Source organism: Mus pahari, chromosome 15, assembly GCF_900095145.1.
Source record: "Mus pahari chromosome 15, PAHARI_EIJ_v1.1, whole genome shotgun sequence".
Lineage (NCBI taxonomy): Eukaryota > Metazoa > Chordata > Mammalia > Rodentia > Muridae > Mus > Mus pahari.
This window is the reverse complement of record NC_034604.1, coordinates 66,836,791-66,858,469: the sequence shown is the minus strand read 5'-3', so window position 1 is coordinate 66,858,469 and position 21,679 is coordinate 66,836,791. Positions and strand designations below refer to the sequence as shown.

General features: G+C 40.8%; 1 protein-coding gene across 1 annotated transcript; it reads right to left on the bottom strand.

Moving 5' to 3' along the window:
- Positions 1-6: 6 nt before the first annotated feature.
- Positions 7-21,444, bottom strand: Mex3c (mex-3 RNA binding family member C). The gene is made up of 2 exons (XM_021214476.2): positions 20,628-21,444; positions 7-2,172 (listed from the first exon to the last, which is right to left on the bottom strand). Exons 1-2 carry the CDS (start codon positions 21,346-21,348, stop codon positions 947-949), a joined length of 1,947 nt encoding a protein of 648 aa, XP_021070135.1. The 5' UTR covers positions 21,349-21,444; the 3' UTR covers positions 7-946.
- Positions 21,445-21,679: the final 235 nt, after the last annotated feature.

Below are 21,679 nucleotides of genomic sequence, written 5' to 3'. Positions count from 1 at the left end.
CATGCCAAGGGCATTATTATCTCCCTCCCCATCCCTACATTACTAAAAAATAAAAATATATTTATAATGTGCAAGACAAATATGGATTGAACAAAAAATGTTTCACATTTTGAGCTACAGTCTAAATATTAATTAATAGCTTGATCAGACTAATGAATGGAATGTTCGCATTCTCAAATTTTCAGCCAATATAGGTGCTTCCCAAAGCCCATCCTGAAATGGGAAAACCCAGGCGGCCATTTCCACATTCACTGAGAGAGGCAATGGGCAGGAATTCACAATCAAAAACAAACAACTGTATTCCTGATCCACTCAACATACCAGCCTTGAGCATTCTGGGCGAGATGAGAGTCAATGTAGCAGTTTTTGTCCCAAATTATAACCAGTGATCTAGTAAACTGCCATCAGCCCTATTATTACTAGTAAGTAATCACAATGCTTTAAAAAGTTTCTTGCAATCCTGCAGAATTAGGCAGAAGTTGTTGTAAAATAAAAAAACAAACCTGTTTTTGTCAAAACTGGCAGTGTGAAGAAGGCAGCACTGGAAGTGTCAGTCATCTGAGATGCCAGGCACCCTCCATAAACTCTTAGTGTGGCTAGGCTCTGGGACCCACTGACTACAATCTCAGATGGATACATTTTGCTCTTAGGTTACACAGCCAAGTACAACTTCAGCTTTAACAATTCCTATACAAGCCATGTCTCTGAGTCTACAAGATAGTATTAATTCAAACCAAACTAATAGACAAGAGACCACTTAGGTTTAGTGTTACCATAGCAGCCTTTTATAAGTGTACTAACAACTTTAGCCTAATCCCAATAAAGCCTGATAACAGTCATAAGAATTCATTAGGAAGTTTACTGGGGGTATCATTATACCCATGCCTTTATGAGTCCATATAGAGATATAGTATTTATGTGTGTGTATATATATATTTATATATAGTTAAGAGTGAATTTGGATTGCCTGAGTAACAGCTGTCTGGCAAACTGGACATGATGGCGTTCTCTTTTCACAGATCTTGTTGGCACATTCCATGCAGAAGAGGTTGTGGCCACATGGAACTAGGGCAGCAATAACTTCATTCTCAAAGCAAATCACACAGTCGTGCTTTCTTCTTGATTCTGGAGGTGAGCTAGAGGTGGAACCACCATTGGAAGAGGAGTAACTATTGGTACCATTAGAAAAAGCAGGGATGTATATTGGAAGGCCAACATGGTTGCCTGTACTAGGTGGGTCACTCCTCACCCTTCGAGCAAGTGGGTGTTCTATGCTCTCAGGAAATGTAGGAGACAGACGAGGAGTTGATGGCTGACTTCCTCTACGCTGAGTCTTCATGTTACCAGAAGGATCACTCCCAAAGCCAGAGAGTGGGTTAACTGGTTCAAATGGAGTCCAGATAGTTTGAGCAGATGTTGGTAAAGAGTCAAAGGCAGGAGAGTCTACTGTAAGATCTTCTGAGCCTACAGATGGTAGTGTATCTCCAAACCAAAAGTTTCCTGTGCTAAATGGGCTTGTTGGACTAAAGTCAGCTAGCCTGTTGCTTCCAAAATAGGAATCAGTGGAACCACTTCCTAGAGAACTAGAACTATCATTTCGATAGTTGGACATCATTCTTGCTCGGCTTGGAGGAACTGGATTGGAAGAGAGCCATGCAGAGCCAAGAGTGCCACCTTCAAAGCTTACATCGGTACCGTTATAATGGAAATCGTTTTCTTCATTGAGCTCTATGTAGTTCCCTGTACGCATGGCGATATGCATTTCTATTTCTTCTCGTGCCCGATCAACATTTTCGGGCATCCCTGTGACTTCAAAGACTGGCTCCTTATCTCTGCTCGGAGTAACTATGTATGTATGGGTCTGCTGCTGAATTCTCTTAATTGTTGCTCCTTTTGGTCCAACCACTAGCCCCACCACGCGATAGGGGACCCTGACTTGTACCGTGGTTTGGCCGGGCAGATTAGGACTACACGGTAACCCTCCCAGTGCAGGGCCATTTTTGTTTCGAGATGCACGAATCATAGAAAAGTGCTCTGCAGCTGAGAGGATTTCTCTTTTGGCCATGGCAACATCTTCTTTCCGTCCAGTGACAACAAAAATGGGTTCTTCACCACGAACAGGTGTCTTGATATACGTGTTTGTCTTGGCTCTCAGTGCTTTAATTTTACAACCTGTTTTTAAAAAAAAAAAAAAACATTTCAGAATCAGTATCCACTTTAAAAATATTTGTAAAGGCAAACTAAAAAGTTTGTTAGGAATTTTGCAGGAATGTTGTAGGAATGCTCTTTAGTTTACAGTTGTTTATAGTTTCTTCATCATAAAACTTAACATTAAATGTGCTGACATCCCCCAATTCCACGTACTGCTGCTAGAGATGGAGGAGGTATGCTTGTCTGGCATTCACTCTTTTGGAAGGGTGGGAACCTCTCCTGAGAGGTTACAACTCAGAAGTCTAGTTCTCTCAGCCGAACATTGAAAAGATGTACAAAATACTCTATAGGTAAAATATAAATCAGTAGGGTTGAGTTTTATAATACTAACAAATTTTTACTTTGCAAAGATAAATTGGTGGCAAGAAAAATACCAACAAAGCCAGAGATAAGGTCATGTGATGTAGAAATCTATGGTCTTTTCATAGTCCAAGAATTTTAAATTTTCACATATTCTACAAATTTCACTTGATTTATTTTATTGCTTTAACATGACTCCTTTGTAAAATTCTATTGACAATAATGTTCATGGCTAGTGGCTATCTTTCTTCAGCTCCAGTTAAATTCCTGGGAGACAACCACAAAAGCATAGGATTAAAAAAAGTAATGTAAAATAATTTTTGCCTATTGTAAAGTTCTTGATCGATTAAAAAACAAAAACAAATATTGAAGACTCATGGAAAATGGCTAGAGGAACACCAGCTCTAAACCCAAACTAGATGCTTTAGTCCCAACCTCTAACTGTACCTAAGTTAAAATAAAACATGGGAGACAGTTAATTTTCCCTGATTCCTAACTTAGGTCTCCAAACTGTCAAACACAAAAACTATGGCTTAAATCTCTGGAGTTATAGTTTTCAAAGAAGCAACAAGCAGATTCCCAGAATAAACTTATTTTCATGACTACATCATACAGTTATTTCCTCAAAAACATAAAGGAGGTGCAACTGAAGACAGAAGCCACAATCTGGGCAGGCCTTTTTCTTAAGCCTCCTTTCCTCTCTTGCCCAACAAATCATTCATGGTTAAGCTAAAACTAAGGCTTTTTCAATACATAATCTTGAGCCTGCATACCTGAAATACATACATTCATACACACACACACACACACACACACACACACACACACACACACTGAAATACATACATTCATACACACACACACACACACACACACACACACACACACACACACACATATCTATCTTCAGATGTCTCCAGCCATTCGTGACAGCAGTTATTTCTTGTTATTCTCTTTAGTAAGACGATGCTTTCTCAATATAGCATGGGTTATACAGTCGCTTCTTTGCACAGGGTATTTTAGCTGGTTCCTGACTTTCTACTTTTACTCTATAGCCATTTCTTCCACTCTTTTAAACTCTATCATTTACTTTAACCTATGGTGTATTTATGCTCCCTTGTTACCATGACTAACCTCTTCCCTCTCTAACCCCAGCTGTTTTGCTCAACCCCTAATTACTATCAAGTTTTGGTTTAGGTGCCTTGTCCTCAATGATGCTCCTTCTCTCCTATGGCTATGTCTGTCTTTTCAGTATTATAACATTGGAGCTTTGTTATATGTTATTTTGGACCATTTAATCCTTAGCTTTTAAGACCTCAATCTTCTGGTCCCATACTGCTAACTAATCTCATCCATAGTGAAAGGACTAAAATTTAATTTTGTTTCTGTGTGTGTGTGGTGTATAGTGCTAAGGAATGAACACAAGGGTCTCCTGCATATTTAAATATTAAAATTTAAACATCACAGCACACTTAAAGCAACTTAACCTATCATGGAACTTTTGAATCACAAACTGATTTGAGATCCTACTCCTCCTTCCAACAAACTGTAGAAGTTACAAAGAAACAGCCTTTTCACTGTGGGTCTTAGGTACATTACCATGAAAACCCAGAGACAGGTTCTCTGAAAACAAAATGTATTCAAGCATCAAGATGAAGCAATTCTTCCTCAAAAGTTATTATTATTTTCCTTCATTTTATACTTTCAGAAATCTTACTGCTAGTTACATAGTTTAAAAGAACAAGTAGAATTTAAGAACTATACTGTTAGGTAAAGAGAAAACGACCCTCACTCCTAACTGTAAGACCCAACCAGAATCTTAAGAGAAGCATTTAGTTCAGTAGGGTTATCAGGAGGAGGGTGTTCTATCAAGAAATCACAAGAAAAATTTACACTACTGTGAAACATGAAAACTTTTTAAGTGCTATGGTAAGACTACATGTACAATCAACCACATTAAAATAAAATGGGTATTGGTTACTTTTGAGTAAAAGATGAGTTCGATTTGTTTTTACTTTGCAAAAAAATGAACTACGTGATCACAGCAAATCTTTTGTCTCTATACACAGTCAAATCTTCCTCATAGTAGGTGCTGCGGAGTGTGTGGGGCGACTGAGAACGTAGATCACATTCACTGGATAGCATGCAATGACATAGATACCTAAGAAAATCTGAAAGGTAAAATACTAACTGGTTATATTCTATACTCAGAGTATCATTTAGTTAACAATAGTCTATACTCTGGGCTACAGCTTTGTAAGAAGGCAGCCTCCTAAAATTTCATTCTTGGGCTGCAGACATGTCTTAGTGGCTAAGAGCCCTTTGATGTACAAGCATTAAGACCAAGTTCAAATCCCTAGTGCCATGTAAAGTCACCACAGGTGTATTTGTAACCCTAGAGCTAATAGGAGAGATGGTATCTAAATAAGGCTCCTGCACACACATAAGTATATAACACACACATAAATTGAAGAAAAAACAATCCCCCAACTCATTTCTAATAACAGGCTGCCATGGTTCATCCAGCAGAAAAACATGGGCAATTAAGGGCAAAGTATTATCAAGAGTTTAGGTTTATCTCCTTTCCATGTTTACTAGCATTCATCAACAGATTAAGACACCTTTCTAAACTACTGTGGAGAGCTGGGAGCATAGCTCAGCCCGAGAACACTTGCCCAGCAAACAGAAGGCTGTTGGGCGCAACCGCTAGCACTACACCACACTGCATCACACACCATACTACGCCCCCATCCCAACCAAACCAACCAACCAAAACCCTACCGAGACAGTAATTTAAGTAACTGTCAGTTCTAGCTTACAGGTACATAAAACACATTAAAAAACAGGTATTTAATGCATGATTAGTAGAGAGACAGGATACATTAGCTTTGAATCATTTCTGAGACAGAAAGGCCAAACATCTTACCATAAAGGGCAATGTACTTTGTTTTCTCAGAGGAAAGAGATTTTTTTTTTTGTTTTTTTAAAGATAGTTAAAAACAACAACAACAACAAAGCCTTTAAGTCATTGCCCCTCCCACCCTCAAAGGAACAAAAACAAACACCTCAAAGGCAAGCACTTCTCTCTTCCAAATTTTATAGCAGCTCAATATAGAGTAAACTGTACGAAACCTCACATATCACAACATGGCTTCTTTATGCTGAGTTGTGAACAACATGATTCCTAGAATGGTATTGTGAAGGTGGGGACTACTTGAATAGGTAGTTTTCAAAGGTGACATTAACTTAAGGAGAAGTAACAAATTTGTTTTATTATTCCTTTGTAGGTAGAGAGGTGAAGAAAGAGTTTAAGGAGTATTTAAGATTGAATGTTTGAGATTTTGATACTTTTAAGAATGTAGCTCCAGGTGACACTAAACAAAAACAGCAGGGCACTGATAAAATTGTGGTGTATTCAAAGATAATTGCTGCATGGCAAAATGCATCAAAAGTAGCTAAAAACTACTAAATTTAAATGCTTACAACTCATCTCATAAGCTAATTTTTCTTACATCCTGATATTTCTCCACTATAAATTAAAACACTAAACCCTAAGAGACAGACAGGTAAAAGAAACAGCTTACAGCAGAGCACTGCTTTGAAGATGGAAGTCCTTATTTCTTCAGTAACTAAGCTACCTTTCCTACCTACAGTTGTCAATGTCAACATTTTAACAAATGCAGAAGCAGGATGATGAACACATATGTAGCTGGTGGGCAGTTTGTATCCCAAAATTATCCTATGCACACATCTACAACCCCATTTGTAGAGGTGATCCTCAAGTAATACTGATGTAAGTGCAAGATACTGTCCGGATTATATTACTTTGTTGGGTAAGCATGAGGCTAAGACAGCTGTAGAATGGAATATACTGTATGTGTAAAACTAGTTCATTTGGAGGGACAGGGACTTTCTTTTCATTGTATACTCAAATCAAATAAATATGATTAGAATTTGTGATTATTTTAATACTTTTGTTTAAGACTTTGGTTAGCATTGCTAATTATTTTTAAATTACAGCAACAGGATAAATGATTTTATAATCTCAAAGTCAAACCTCAGTTTTGCAACTCTCAATTATACAAACTACTATTTGTTTTTATATAGCTATATATAAAGCCAACCTGTATCGAAGTTTTATTGAAGGTAGTTACAGGGCAGAAACCTGGATCAGTTTATGGTTCAATAACTACAATACTAACAAATTTCAGAGCTGTAATTTCAACTTAATTTGAAGTAAATTCCCTGAAATAAAGCCTACAGCTTACCTAGTTGGCACATGAACCCATTTTCCCTTTCTATCATTATTGCAAGGGCTGTTTCAAGTTAAAACCCTCCAGCTTGTCCTCTCCCTCCTTGGCATATGCAAGACATTCTATCTCAATTCTCAAGGTTAAGAGACTTCTTCCAAAGAAACGGTGGCTCTCTTGTTCGGACTGAAGTTGGAAGAGGATGAAACTCAAGTTTCCAAACCATGAGCTGAAGTAAACTTTGTTGTGTTTTAAGTACCATTTAAAACTAATCAACAGAACCCCGATTCTTGTGTATTCCCAGTATGTCAGTGGAATACGTGTATGATGGGCTGTAACATAAAATATTCTTTTTGTTATGGGTTACTATCATTAGATTTGGATGTTTTGAAGATCACCTTCTATTTTCAAGAAGTATGAGATGATGTATTTTCAACAAAGAACTGGTGTGAAATGGAAGGAGAGAGTCACCAAGAGGAGCTGGGCTAAAGATCCCATTTACAGAAGGCTGCTCTATGGTCATATAATCCAACTTTTAGAGGCCAGAGTCTAAATATATCTATGGAGGTGAATTTTTTTTTCTAGTTATCTGAAAGATACCGTTGATATCTAGAGCAATACTGTACAAAGACTGTTTGTTTCTGTTCTTAAGCCGGTGATTTATTTAAATGGTGATAGAAAAGAACAGACGGCCTATCTATATATTTTCCAGTTTAAAAAAAAGAAGAAAGCCATTATAGAGGACTAGGAAGATAGCTCAGTCAGTAAGGAGCTTGTTATATAGCATGAGGACCTGAGTTAGATCCTCAGTAAACAGCCAAGCATGGTGGCATGCATGTTTAATCCTAGTGCCTGGAGAGGCAGAAACAGGAGGATGGCTGGGTTTGTTGGGCAGTCAAGCTAGACTGGCCCAAAGGTCTCCTCAAAAAATAGGGTGGACAGTTCCCGAGACATACCCCAATACTTGATGTGACCTCCAGACACCTGCACAGAAAGAAAAAGAGAAAAAGTAGCGTATGATAAAGAATTGAACCACTGTTTATGTGACTACTGATGGAGTCTATAATTAAGAAAATTGAAACTACTACAAGTTGCATAGCCTTCCCTCAAAGAAGGTACAGTCAATACATTTGTAGGGCAGCACAGTTTCTGATGGAGCATTCCAGTACTCAGCCCAGCCAGCCCCAAACTCAGCCTCTGGAGTGCTTGGATAGGTGTGTGCCACAGGCTTTGCCAGAATACAGAATTCTGAGATGACTCTCTGCCTCAAGATTTCTGGCCATATATGTGTAGTGGTTCATACCTTTAGTCTCAACATGTTAGAAGCAGAGGCAGGTGGGTTTTTGAGTTTGAGGCCAGCTTGGGCTAAATAGCAAGTTCCAGGCCAGTTAGGAGAGAACATTCCTGCCTGGAGTTAAACACACATTTAGGTACTCCTGAAAAGAGATTTTAGAGATGTAAAATTATGCCTTAAATCAGCTTAATTTTGTTGTTTTTCTGAGTAATAGGCTTAAACTGTCCTGGAACTCACTATGTGGACCAGGCTGGCCTAGAGCCTCTGCTTTCAGAACACTGGGATTAAAGGCATGCACTACCTGACTCAGTTCACTTTTAAATGGAGAGATTATCCTGATTACCAGGGAGGTTTTTGTTGTTGTTGTTGTTGTTGTTGTTATTGTTGTTTTGTTTTTCGAGACAGGGTTTCTCTGTATAGCCCTGGCTGTCCTGGAAATCACTTTGTAGACCAGGCTGTCCTCAAACTCAGAAATCCGCCTGCCTCTGCCTCCCCAGTGCTGGGATCAAAGGCGTGCGCTACCACGCCTGGCACCAGGGAGGTTCTGACCTAATCTTGAGTTCTTTAAAAAGTTTTTCCATCTTGATTTAGACAAGTTAGAAATGAGCTCATCTGGAAGAAAGTAAACAATCCATGTTGTGAATTGCCTATGGTGACGATGGCAAGGAACTGTATTCTGGAATTGAGACCTGTACGATAAAGAGACCCCCATTTTCCAACTAAATTCTGCCAGCAACCTTAGGTAGGAGAGGATATGTACCCCATATGAGGATACTACACCTCTAGTTGAACACCTTGATTTAAGCCCAGTTAGTTCTGAAACGGAGAACCAAGAGACACCATACCCAGATTTCTGACCTACAGAAACTGAGATAATAAATTTGCATTGTTTTAAGCAACTAAAGTAATGATAATGATTATGCAAGCCACAAAGCCCAAACAAGTCCTTAAGTCTTTTAAGGGCTCTATAATCTCTGCCCTGTGAGAGCTGATAAAAATATGACTGTACTATATTCTAATCTAGTATTCTACAAGACACTGTGAAAGGCTTTCAATCAGAACTAAGAACTAAGCAGCAGCTTTAAACATATAATCCTGTATTAATAAGGTTTGTTTAGTTCAATTACAGCTCAGATTCTTTGACTTGTTTTAGTTCCCCCCCTTTCCCCTGTATGTACGTGTGTGTGTGTGCGCGCGCGCGCGCACGTGTATCAATGTCCTGCTTTATCAATTTTGATCTTCTTCCCTTAAGACTAGGTCTCACTGAACCAGGAGTTAGGCTGGTGGCCAAGCCAAGCTTTTTATGAGTGTTGGAGTCTACTCAGGTCCTTATGTTTACACAGCAGTAGCTCTTACCCACCGAGCCACTTCTTTAGCTCTGCTATAGTTTTCCAATGCTACCACTAATTATCATACAATATCTATCTATCTATCTATCTATCTATCTATCTATCTATCTATCTATCTATCTATCTATCTATCCATCCTTAGAACTCTCACAACAAGGTTAAATTAAAGCAGCAGTAAGACTGTTTTGTTTTCTGGAAGCTCTAAGGAGGTTATGTTTCCTTGCAGATTTAGGTTGGTGGCAGAATTCACGTGTTTGTAGTTCTAGAACCATCTACATTCCTTGGCTTTTAACTGTTCTGTCTTCAGAACCAGCAGTCAAGCTTCTCATCTCTCTTCCTTAGCCTGAGCTCACACCAAGCTGGGAAGTTTTCTGCTTTTAGGGATTCCTATGATCACAAGTGGGCTTACAAGATAATGCTAGAGATCCTTTAAAAGGTAAAGCCCGTGCCTTTAAGCACACCTGCAACATGCCTAGCGAAGCAAACATTTCAATTGCTTCTTTTGTGGTGATGGTGGGTTAGGGTTAAAAATCTTTGGATGTGTGGGGTTATTCTGCTAATTATATCACCCCTTCCATTCTTCCAAGAACCCACCTTTTGAAAGATGTATGGGTTCAATAGAATTTTACACTCAATTTAGGAATAGTAATCAAATGGCTAGGGAGAGGTTTGGAGATTTATAAAAACGCTGAACAAGGATAGTGTTATTGATCAAATAGAAAAAAAAATACTATAAGCTAAGTATTTGTAAGGACTCTTATTAATGCAGTTCTATATAAAGGTGAATAGTTTAGTGGGAGATCTGTGCCTTCTGGATCTGTCTAGGCTTGACTGGGCTGTGTCAGTCAAGGTGTTTCTATCTAAATTACTTCTTAGGTTCCAAGAACATTTTACTAATCCTGAACTTTAGTTCAGCTTAATGACTGAGTTTATCCATTTAAATGTCATCCCCCTCCCCCCACCCCCTAAAAAGTACAGGGCTTACTTCCAGCACAATAAGAAACATGGTCATTTCTGATTTCAAGGAGTTCATGTCCAAGAGATGCAATTAATAGTTACTTTAAGGAACAAAAGCTACTTAAGGAACAGGCTTACAAAGCAGTAGGAGCACACAAAAGGATTGTCACTTTAAAATACATAATACATGAAAGGCTTCAAGGTCCAGGAGATGTATGGTGAAGAGCTTGCCACACACACATGAGAACCTCAATTAGGATCCCTGAGGCTACCTAGCAAAGCTAATCTAGATGAAACAGTGAGCTCCATGTTCACTGAGAGATCTTGTCTCAAAAGATAAGGTAGAGAGTGGCTGAAGACAAAAACCTAACACTGACCTCTGTCCTCAACATACAAGCACAGGCCAACTTCCAAGGTATTTTGAAGAGGCTTGAAAGAAATTTTGTCAAGTAGGGAGGAAGCACAAAAGCAGGAAACTGGTACCCTAGGGATATTAAAACCAGTACAGCCGGGCGTGGCGGCGCACGCCTTTAATCCTAGCACTTGGGAGGCAGAGGCAGGCGGATTTCTGAGTTCAAGGCTAGCCTGGTCTACAAAGTGAGTTCCGGGACAGCCAGGGCTACACAGAGAAACCCTGACTCAAAAAAACAAAAAACAAACAAACAAAAAAACTAGTACAGCATTTTGATATCTTCAGGTGACAGAATGGGGAGGGAGTCATCTCCAATCTCAGACTGGGACTTAATCTTGCAGGTACAAAAGATTTGGGGGAAGATGATTAGTTAAGTAAGGATTCCTTATCTGAATGAAATGCCACTACAATAATCAGCAGAAAAAGGAGAAAATGATAGTATTCAAGACAAGGCCTCCCAGAACCACTTGCATTTTGCTATTTAGAGTATTTGGTGTTTCTGATCTTTTTTAAAAACAACTTTGTTTTTCAGAAATTACACTCACTGTACTTTCCAATTACTTAATAAATTAATGTAGTATGCGTATGTATATAGTGAACTAAGAAACTTAAGCCCTTAAAGACAAATCTCAAAACCATGCTCATTTTAACTTCTGATAGTCCTCTGCAAATACTAGGAAATTATGCAGACTTGAAATAGCTCACATTACTCAAAGAAAAATAGAATTTACTGGTCTTGAATTCATTTTACTCCTAGCATTAAGTGGCAAAATCTAATTATTTTCAGTCTCTCTCGTTTCATAAACGTGTGCAGTTCCTGTTCATTTTCTTGTTCAGCTCTTTTCTTAAATAACTTGGGATACCTTCCAATCATACAATCCTCTCTCTCCCAATTAACACAATGGAACTTTGAAAAACAGAAATTTTGTGTATGGCTTTCTTTAAGTTTATCAAACAAGGATGGGAAGACAGCTAATGGTAAAGTGCTTGTAATGCAAATAAGAGGAACTGAGTTCACTCCTCAAAACCTACAGAAAAAGCCAGATGTGTTGGTGTGCACTTGTAATCTCAGAGCAGATAGATCCCTGGGGTGTAGGCTGGCCAGTCTAGTCTGGGCAGCTCCAAGCCAACCAGAGAGATTGCATCAAACACAAGCCTGGGGACTGGAGAGCTGGCACTGGGGTAAGAGAGTACCTGCAGCTGTCCCAGAGGACCCTAGTTTGGTTTCTAGCATTCACATTAGTCATTTTAAAACCAATTGTCATTCCAATCCCAGAGGATTTGATGCTCTTCTAGCCTTACTGTCTGTCTGTCTCTGTCTGTCTGTCTGTCTGTCTCCCTCCCTCCCTCCCTCCCTCCCTCCCATCTTCAACACCAAACCAAACTAGTTGTTCCTGAGGAACAACACCCATGCTGACCTTTGGCTTTCACAAGGAAGTACATCAGTATGAAACACAACCCACATACACAAACAATAGATTAACTCAGTGTCACAGCTACCACATGGAAGTAATTTATGATCTAGTTCAAATAAATTACAATTGGAACGGGGCTAGAGAGGTGGCTCAGTAGTTAAGAGCTGGCTGCTCTTCCAGGAAACCAGAACTCACATGGCAGCTCAGAGCTGTCTGTAACTCCTGTTCCAGGGGATCTGATATCCTTATAGACACAAATGCAGTCAAAACACCAATATACATAAAAAATAAATATAAACAACAACAAACCACTGGAACAATTAGATAGTGACCACATTTCACATGTGTTTATCTAGTTTTTCCTCAAGGAATATTTAGTAAGTATTGAAAATGGAAGATTATGTGGACAAACTATCATGAATCAGTGAACTTAAAAACAGGTCATGAAGCCTCTATTTACCTCTTTGTCATGTGAGAGGAATTAGAAGTATTAAAAATAGTTTCCATCGTTTAGTTGTTACAAACTATAATAAACAGGCTTACTCAAATGGGTTAGACAGGTAGTTAGTCAGTCATGTTGAAGGCCCTAGGCTCCTCCCTACCATCCTTCCCCTAGAAACTAATCCTAACACTTCATTCAGCTTTTAGAACCAATCCTCAGCCCTCCACTAGCTCTTACCAACATTTCATGAGTAAACTCATCTAGGACCAGGGAGACTGGAAGTAGCTTTGAAACAGTCAGGATTTGTAAAGCACTCCAGTTTTCTTTTCTTTTCTTTTTTTTTTTTTTTGAGACAGGGTTTCTCTGTATAGCCCTGCTGTCCTGGAACTCTGTAGACTAGGGTGGCCTTGAACTCAGAAATCCGCCTGCCTCTGCCTCCCAAGAGCTGGGATTAAAGGCGTGCACCACCACTGCCCGGGCAGCATTTCACTTTTCTAAAACTTCTCTCCTATACACATTTTCACTTACTCTTCATAGCAGGTCCTTTGGGTGACTTCATTAAGGGCATTTTAGCTGCCATGTTAGAGCTTAGACACAAACTATCTTAGTTTCACACTCTTTTCACTGCTCTTTATTCTTTTCCCCTAAAAACACTATTTCACATGCTTCATAATATAGTTAAGTACAGCTAACAAGAGGAGCCATATTATTTGATTTTTATAAAGCCCTTTTTCTCTTAAACTATTCAAAAGTTCCTTTCACATTATAAGAACTCAATTTCAACATTATATCTTGATATCTTATGAACATTAGCTAAGTCTGAAAAGGGAGTATCTCTATGCTCAGTCTGTGTGTACACGTGTACTACAAGGATTCCCCAGATACATAAAAGCAGCCAGGTAACTCTGTTGTGGCACGGAGACAGGTGCATCTCAGCTTCAAGTTACCCAGCCTAACCAAAATGGGGAGCTGCAGGTTCAGTAGGAGACCCCGTCTCACAAAAATAAAAGAAAGCCAGGCAGTGGTGGTGCATGCCTTTAATTCCAGCACTTGGGAGGCAAAGGCAGGTGGATTTCTGAGTTCGAGGCCAGCCTGGTCTACTAAGTGAGTCCAAGACAGCCAGAGCTATACAGAGAAACCCTGTCTCGAAAAACCAAATAAATAAATAAATAGAAAGAAAGAAAGAAAAGAAAAGAAAAAAACGAGTTGATAGGGGAAGACAATCTAAGATCCTTCTCAGGCTTTTGCAAATATGCACACCTGCATACATGTACACACATGCATTAAATACCCAACTCCTAAAGAGAAACATTTAGATTGTAAAAGATGTTAAAAGTGTTATAAACTCAAAGTTGGGACAAATATGGAGTCACTCTAACTGGCAATCTGAAATCCAGTTTACTTCTATATGACTTTAGGGTTTTTTTCTGGATAAAGTTTAGATTATGAGCCCCATGAAATATTCTAGTTCTATACAAGTTAGAATTGTATAAAGTTAAAAAAGAATGATGACAAACCCTCTCCAAAGAACTGCTCAAAGCTATTGACTAGTAATTTTTTGATGCATTTTTATTATCTGTGTGTTTGCACACATTTGTGTGTAAAGGGGCTCAAGTAGGCCAGTAGAGGGCGCAGGATGCCTTGTAGCTGGAATTCAGGCATTTGTGAGCTGACCAATGTAGGATATGAACCCTGGTCCTTGTGGACCATCTTTGCTCTCCTCAACTATTGATTCTAAAATTCCCTCTAAAGTAAGTTAGAGAAGATGTTCAAATAAAGACAGTTTTCCATATTAAAGATCTTATGTTTATACCCTTTAGAAAATGGTAATAGAATTTTCAGAATTACCAAGCTAGAGATGTATACAGTTCAGTGGTAGAGAACCTTGTCTAGCACACATGGGATCCTGGGTTAGATCTCTAGCACCACCCAGAAACAAAACAATAAATTTTAGGTGGAATCAGTTATCTGTAAATGATTCTCTTCAAGACTAGCTTAACCTTTTGCTAGAAGTACATACTATAAACAAAAAATCTGGCATATTTTAGGTAAAACACTAAAATGATAATTTTAGGTTTCATCTAGAATTTGCACAGCATATAAAAGAAATGTATTAATTACAAAAATTATATGAGTAGGGAATAGCTGGCAGGTGCTACTTTAGAGGCAATAGCAGTACATGGTCCCAGTAGGTTTTGGCCAGCCTGGGCAATATAGAGCACTGATCTAAAAAGTTCAAAATTTTTTACCTTACTCCTTATAGAATTTGTCTGTATACTTTAAATTACACAATAAATTTACACTAATGTAATCTCAAATTTCCCCCTCACAGCACAAAGTAGGTTTGGGGCTAGTCGGAACAGAACCTGGAACAGGTTTTCTCCAAATAGGAAAAAACGGAGGCGTAAAGGATTTAACCCAAGTCATAGGCACCAATGATTAACATTAAGTTAGAAAAGGCAAAGGTGAAGTGTGGTATAAAGAGGGAACACTGTTCATGACAAAATCCTTCATGTCTAGCTCCAACTGCATCTGCAAGTATCATTAACAAATTCTCTTTATTATTTTACACCTAAGTCTTACTATTTCATGCTACTATATGTGGTCAAATAAGGCTTTCCTTACAAGCAGTGATTTGTAGTCTTCTGCTTACTAGAAAGGCAATAACCACATAGTCTGAATATTTAATTTAAAAAACTTGCATTAAAGAATCTAAAGGGTGAATAGTAACAAAAATTCTCAAAATAGGTCACAGACAACTATTCAAACAGCATTATGCTATACATATATTTAACTTAGTTGAGGTTGCTAATTCTAGTATTAGAAAATTGTCTGGGTATGATAATATGCCTGTAATCCTAGCACTCATAAGGCTGAGACAGAGATCTGACTGGAAGCAAGCCTGGAATAAAAACAAGTAGTTTGGGCTGGTGAGATGGCTCAGTGGAAGAGCACCCAACTGCTCTTCTGAAGGTCCTGAGTTCAAATCCCAGCAACCACATGGTGGCTCACAACCATCTGTAAGGAGATCTGACTTCCTCTTCTTAAGTGTCTGAAGACAGCTACAGTGTACTTACATATAATAAATAAATAAATAAATAAATCTTTAAGAAAAAAAAACAAAAACAAAAACAAAAAACCAAGTAGTTTAAAGGCCTTATTAATTACTACACTGGATTTTGCAAATCTCTATATAGTAACTAGTGGTACCTTAAGTTAAAAGCTGAGGCAGGAAGCTAGCCTAGGGCTACATAGCCAGAAGCCTTCACAAAGAAAAACACTTTTAAAATTTCCAAAACCAAACAAAAAACAATGGCAGTTTAAACCCTGATTTATGTACTTATTTGGTGTTTCCTAAAACAGGATCCTATCTCTTCTTTCTCATCTCATGAATGGTAGGTAAATCCTCTACCACTGGCCTATATCCCTAGAAACTTTTAACTGCAAACACATTTAGGGTTTTTTTTTCCCCCAAAACTTCATGAGTTTAAATTACTAATAGTGAAAATAACACTGTTTAAACTGGCCTAAACCTACATCTACTAAACCACCTTTTAGAAACTCAGGTTCAACATAGGCAAAATGTCTAACAGTTACATGGCACTGGTAAAATAAACCAATCCCTTTCCCCAAAAGGGATAGGGGTGGGAGTGGGGAAGAAAGACACTATGATTTTAGTGTTCTGAAATTCTTTCTTTAGTGAAATAAATATTTACTTCTCAATGGGAAATCTATGCACAGCAAGATCAGCAAGTACTGTTTCCCCTAATCAAATGCTACTGACAGCTTGAAACATTGGGAAGGTTTCTTTCCCCAGGCCCCCAATACACTGGAGATGAATGGTTACCAAGACAGTTCAGTCAATGAGGGAGTTTTCTAAATGGTCTAGATCTCAGTAATATCTAGAGTAGAAGAGTATCAGCACACAGATAAAAATAAAAATAATTTTTTCATTTTTATCGTATTTGTTAAAATTTTTGTATGAGGTACATTTTTGTATGAGGTACAGTGATGTGTATAAACTGTATAATGGGGTACAACTTTTTTGGGGGGGACAGAGTATACAATTAAAAATAACTTTTCTAGACCTATTAGGTTAAAAAACATACTATCAATTAAAATATCAAAAGTAGCTGAAAATGAACACTTATCTGAAACTCAATTTATAGCATTTAATATTAATATTAATTGATAGTATAGTAAAGAGTAGATTTAGAGTTCTACTGTAACTCTCTTTTTAGACTTACTGGAGAGTAACAACTGTGTAAATTATAAAACCTGTTGTCTTCAGTCAAACCTGTCAACTACTATTAATGTCTTGCAGGTACTACACTTAAAAAAGGAGCTTTTTCATATTTATAAAATGAGATCTTACAAATATTTTTAGTGTGTGCACGCCTGTGCATGCCCATGTGGAGGCTGGAGGTTGATGGTGTATGTCTTCCTTTATGGTTCTTCACCCTGTTTTTTGAGACAGGGTCTCTTGCTGAACCTGGAGCCCAGTAGCTAGACTAGCTTGATAGTAAGTCTCCAGGATCCTCCTATGTTGATCTCACAGAGCTAGGGTTATAGCTATATGGCATCAGATCTAGCTTTTTACACGAATGCTAGGGATTTCAATTTCAGTTCAGAATGTCATGCTTGAGAAGTAAGCATTTTACCTACTGAGTCATCTTTTCAGCCTTAGACCTATTTTGTTGTCTATATTTAAAAATATATCTCTTAATTCCTAATTTATCCTATTAAATATAATTAGTAAAATTTATTACAACTGTTAGTTTCACAATAAATACAACACTTAAAAAACACAACAACAGTAATAAGACCAATTTAACATATGCAAAAGGTCACACTCCTGGGGGTCAAACAGGAGGTGAAATGCTCTGCAGGTCTTCATCACTATTAAAACTGGTCCATGGAGAGGAAGGATGAAGAGAAGGCTCAGGTTAAGAGGACTAGAGTTCAGTTCCCAGCATCTACATCAGGTGGCTTGTGCTTTCAACTCCAACTTCTGGGGTATCTGACTCTAATCTCTGCAGGCACCTGCATGCACACACACGTACAGATACAGAATTTAAAAAGAAACAAGGTCTTGGGATTGGAAAGATCAAACACTTAGTAACACTCACTTGTGACTCTTGCAGGGAATCTGGGTTTGCTTCTCAGTATCATATGGTGGCATAGAGTCAGTTTTAACTCCAGTGACAAAGGACCCTACCCCCCTCTTCTGACCTTTTTAGATACCAGACACACACACATACATACATACATACATACATACATGAAGGCAAACACTCAACACACACAAAACTTTTTAAAGGGGGGGGGGTTGCCTGGGGTTAGGTAGAGGTACATGTTTGTGAGCCCAGCAGCCAGGCTACATGATAAAAACCTGTCTCACTGACAAAAACTAAATAAGAGCTTTTTTTTTTTTTTTTTTAAAAGACAAAGGGAACCAGAGGCTATCTCCAAGTGCTGCCAGCACTTTGCTAACTGCACGTATGACTCAGATTTCCATTTATCCTATACTCTGCTTCAGAGTTGAAGTCATGAATGTCTCCATCTGTGACATAATTGTTTCCAAAACTAATTAAGATATGTCAAAGAGAAAATTATGACTTCAGGTAATGAATGAGATGGCAGGAATGGTTAATTCTTAAGGATGAACATTCAGCTCCTCCAAAACAAACAAAAAACTCAAAATGATCTACCCGACCCCCACTCACTTTTTAAAAACTCACTAGTGTCAGTACTCCCAACGAGAAGTTTTTGCACAGTAAAAGGATGTGACTATTAGAAGCCACTTAGTTCTCTCTAAAGGAGTGAGCAAGCACAGGTTTTATTACCATGCTGCTGGGGGGTGGGGATGGCAAAGGGGTCAATGATCCACTAGTTGAATGGTTCCAAACAGGAAAAGGGCAAGACTTTCTGCTCTTCAGATAAGATAGAGGAAGAGGACATACCTTTAACAGTACCGACAACTCTAGGATATAGCAAGTACAAGCACAGTCAGCAATTTGTCTCCATTAAAGTCATATCAAAAGTAGCTGAAGATGAACTAAGACATGAATAATCCATGTTCTAAGATATAGATTCGTATTTCTTTACTAACCAATAAGCACAGCCCAAAAAGTAAACTAAGAAAATTAACATGTCATAGCACAAAATAAAAGCTCGCCATTTCATCTTATATAAATACTACCAATTCACAGTTAAGGTGCTTAAGAATGCAAAGGACAAAAGTTCATGTTAAACTCCATCTACCAAGATACAGACAGCACCTTGTCACGTGGTAAAACTAGCAAGCAAAGACTCTCTCTTCTCCTGTGCTTTGCAGACAAGCACATGAAGACTGAATTAAGTTGTGCTGTTTTCCCAGTATGCCATTCAAATCTCTACATTCCACAACCTGACAATCTGGTCCCAGGCCCCCCCCCCCCCCAGTTTACCATATTCTAATTAGTAATGAAATTTGGGTATTTCCCAGGCACCACCTAGCAGGTCTCCTCCACACTTTCTTCGTGTTGTTCAACACTTGCATCTTTGTTTGCTAAGTTGCATCTCTATGGGTCATGTCCTATGTGTAGGACTGGACTGCTTGCCTTCATGGACTTTCGTGCCATTCTATGAAATGGTTAGTTTTTAATGAAGAGCAGAAATTCTGTATAAATCAACCTCAAAATTTTATTTTACTTACTTTTCATAAACTCATTAACCAGCGAAACCAAGCGCTCTTTCAATGATATTAAATGAAAAGCCACCTCATTATGGACCTATAAATAAAATGCATTTTCATTTCATGTACATAAAAGAGTTTCCTCATGAGCTATTATCCTGATCAGCTCCTACTGGCAAGTGAGACAAGTGAAACTGATTAGTCTAACAGTTTGAAACAAGCTATTTTTTTTTTCTTCTGTCCAGGTACCATATAGACTTTTCTTATCAAAATCCTAGCAAAGAGAGCAGCCTCTTACATGTGAAGTCACCAATCTCTTATTTATGTGTACTTTAGGCCACTTGGGAAAATGAGATCATTCCACCAGCAGTGCCATATTTGACCTCAACAAGAGGCATGTATCAACCATGTTGTATTACGGCAGCAGCAGGTAGTAAAAAGGGGCAAAAACTACACTGAAGCAAAGAGAACCTTCCCTAAAAATGTCGGATACCGAGGTACTCTGTGCATCCCCCTTCCCCCACCTTCACAAACCTACTCCTGGAATCTGAGACATAGGTCCTTTGTCTGAACAATGTGGGAGGAGTCTGTCTGCAGAACGGGTGTGCTAGCAAGTGAAGAAAATGTATCGAAAATTGCACAAACGCATAAAGTTCCTTAATTACCTAAATGCCCAGTTTTCCCTTCACGGTACAAGCTAAAGTGTTCTAAAAGACTGACACTAGCGCTTTTTGAAAAGAGAAATGGGAACACTGAGCACCTAAGATCAACAAAGTTGGGGTGCCCTACTAAAGCCAAGTTTCTGAATAGCGGAGGGAGGTGATCCGGCCACTTGAACATCTCTTCCCTCTCGAATAATGCACATGCCTCCATGTCGGTCCATTTCTCCTCAGCACAAGCAGTTCTAAGGCAGGCCGATTGTTTTTACAGGCCACTCTGCTACACAAACTTCCAATCTAAAAGCTCTCGGAAACAATTCCGTGACCCACAACTTCTGACCTGACCTCACCATCTCACTGAGGTTTCTGGGGCCGCGCCAACCTGGGGTTCCACGAATACACCGACTACAGCGAACGCTACCAGACTGGGTGGCCCAAGAAACTTAACACTTCTTGTCCGGCTGAAGAGGCGGAACGGCGTGGGTTTTCGCAAGGTGACCGGTCCCCTTCTCGGCGACCCTGGGTTCTTCCCAGACCCCTCCTCGGTGGACTTAGGGGGACTCTCCGGGTTCACTCTTCCGCCGCACGCTCGTCTTTCTTTTTCGTCTCCCACCCACGCCCAGGCTATGCCCAGACAGACAGACCTCGGCGGGCGCACTCACCCTGGCGTCCGACAATCTCAGCGACATGCTCGGAACTGGGCACGGGGACGCACTCGGTGGTGTTGACGCTCTTCCTTCTCAGCAGGGCCGCTTGCTCTCCGTTCAGGGCGGCAGCGGCGGCTCCGCCGCCGCCGGGGCCGTAGGCGTGGGACAGCATCGCCGCCATCATGCCCTGGGCATCGTCCCCTCCGTACAGCACCCCCGCCGCCGCCGCCTCCCGGGCATCGAAGCCCGCGGGCGGCAGCAGCACCGACCCCAGGGGCCCGCCCGGGATCGGCTGAGTCTGGGAGGCGGTGGCCGCGGGCGGCGACAGCAGCAGCAGCGACGGCCGGTCCTCCTCCTCCTCAGCCTCCTCCAGCTCCTCCTCCTCCAGCAGTTCTCCGTCCAGCTCCGCTTCCTCCCTCTCCTCTTCGTCCACCTCCAGCTCCAGCTCCGCCGTCTCGGAGGTCGCGAGGCGGCCGGGCTCTTCCGGAGCCAGCCCGGTCGCCCGCCGGGCCTGGCACTGCGCCGCCGCCGCCACCGCCGCCGCGGCCCTGAGCGCCGGGGCGCCGGGCTCCGCCGGGCTGGGGTCGTCGAGGCCTAGCGCGGCCAGGCGCTCCCTCAGCAGCAGCCCGTCCCCCTCGAGTTCCGTGCCTCCGGCGGGCGGCGGCAGCGGAGGCGGCTGCGGCAGGGGGGCCGGGGCCGCCGCCAGGGCCAGGGCCGCGGAGCTGCCGCTTGGCATCGCGACGGCGCGCTGTCAATGGCGGCGGCGGCGGCGGGCGCGTCAGGCGCGGCGAGCAGCGGGCCCCATGGCGGACAGGGCCCCGGCCCTGCTCAACGCGCAAACACCTTTCCTCGGGGGAGGCGGCGGCGGCGGCGGCGGCGCCCGCGCCCCGGGCTGAGGAGCGCCAGGGCTGCCGGAGCGCGCGAGGGCGGGGTGGAGGGGCCGGGGCCGGAGCCGAGGTAGGTAACTAGGTGGGTGGGTGGGGACGGCCGCGGCGCCCCTCTCAGGGTTTCTTTTGTTTCATGGCCTTAACCAGCCCCCGGCGCGCGCGGCGGCGGCGGCGACGCCC

Bases quoted from the DNA above. Each gene is read 5' to 3' on its own strand.
- Mex3c (XM_021214476.2), bottom strand. From the start codon at position 21,348: ATGCCAAGCGGCAGCTCCGCGGCCCTGGCCCTGGCGGCGGCCCCGGCC. The intron at 2,173-20,627 runs GTGAGTGCGCCC...TTTTAAAAACAG, and splicing joins TGAGATTGTCGGACGCCAGG to GTTGTAAAATTAAAGCACTG.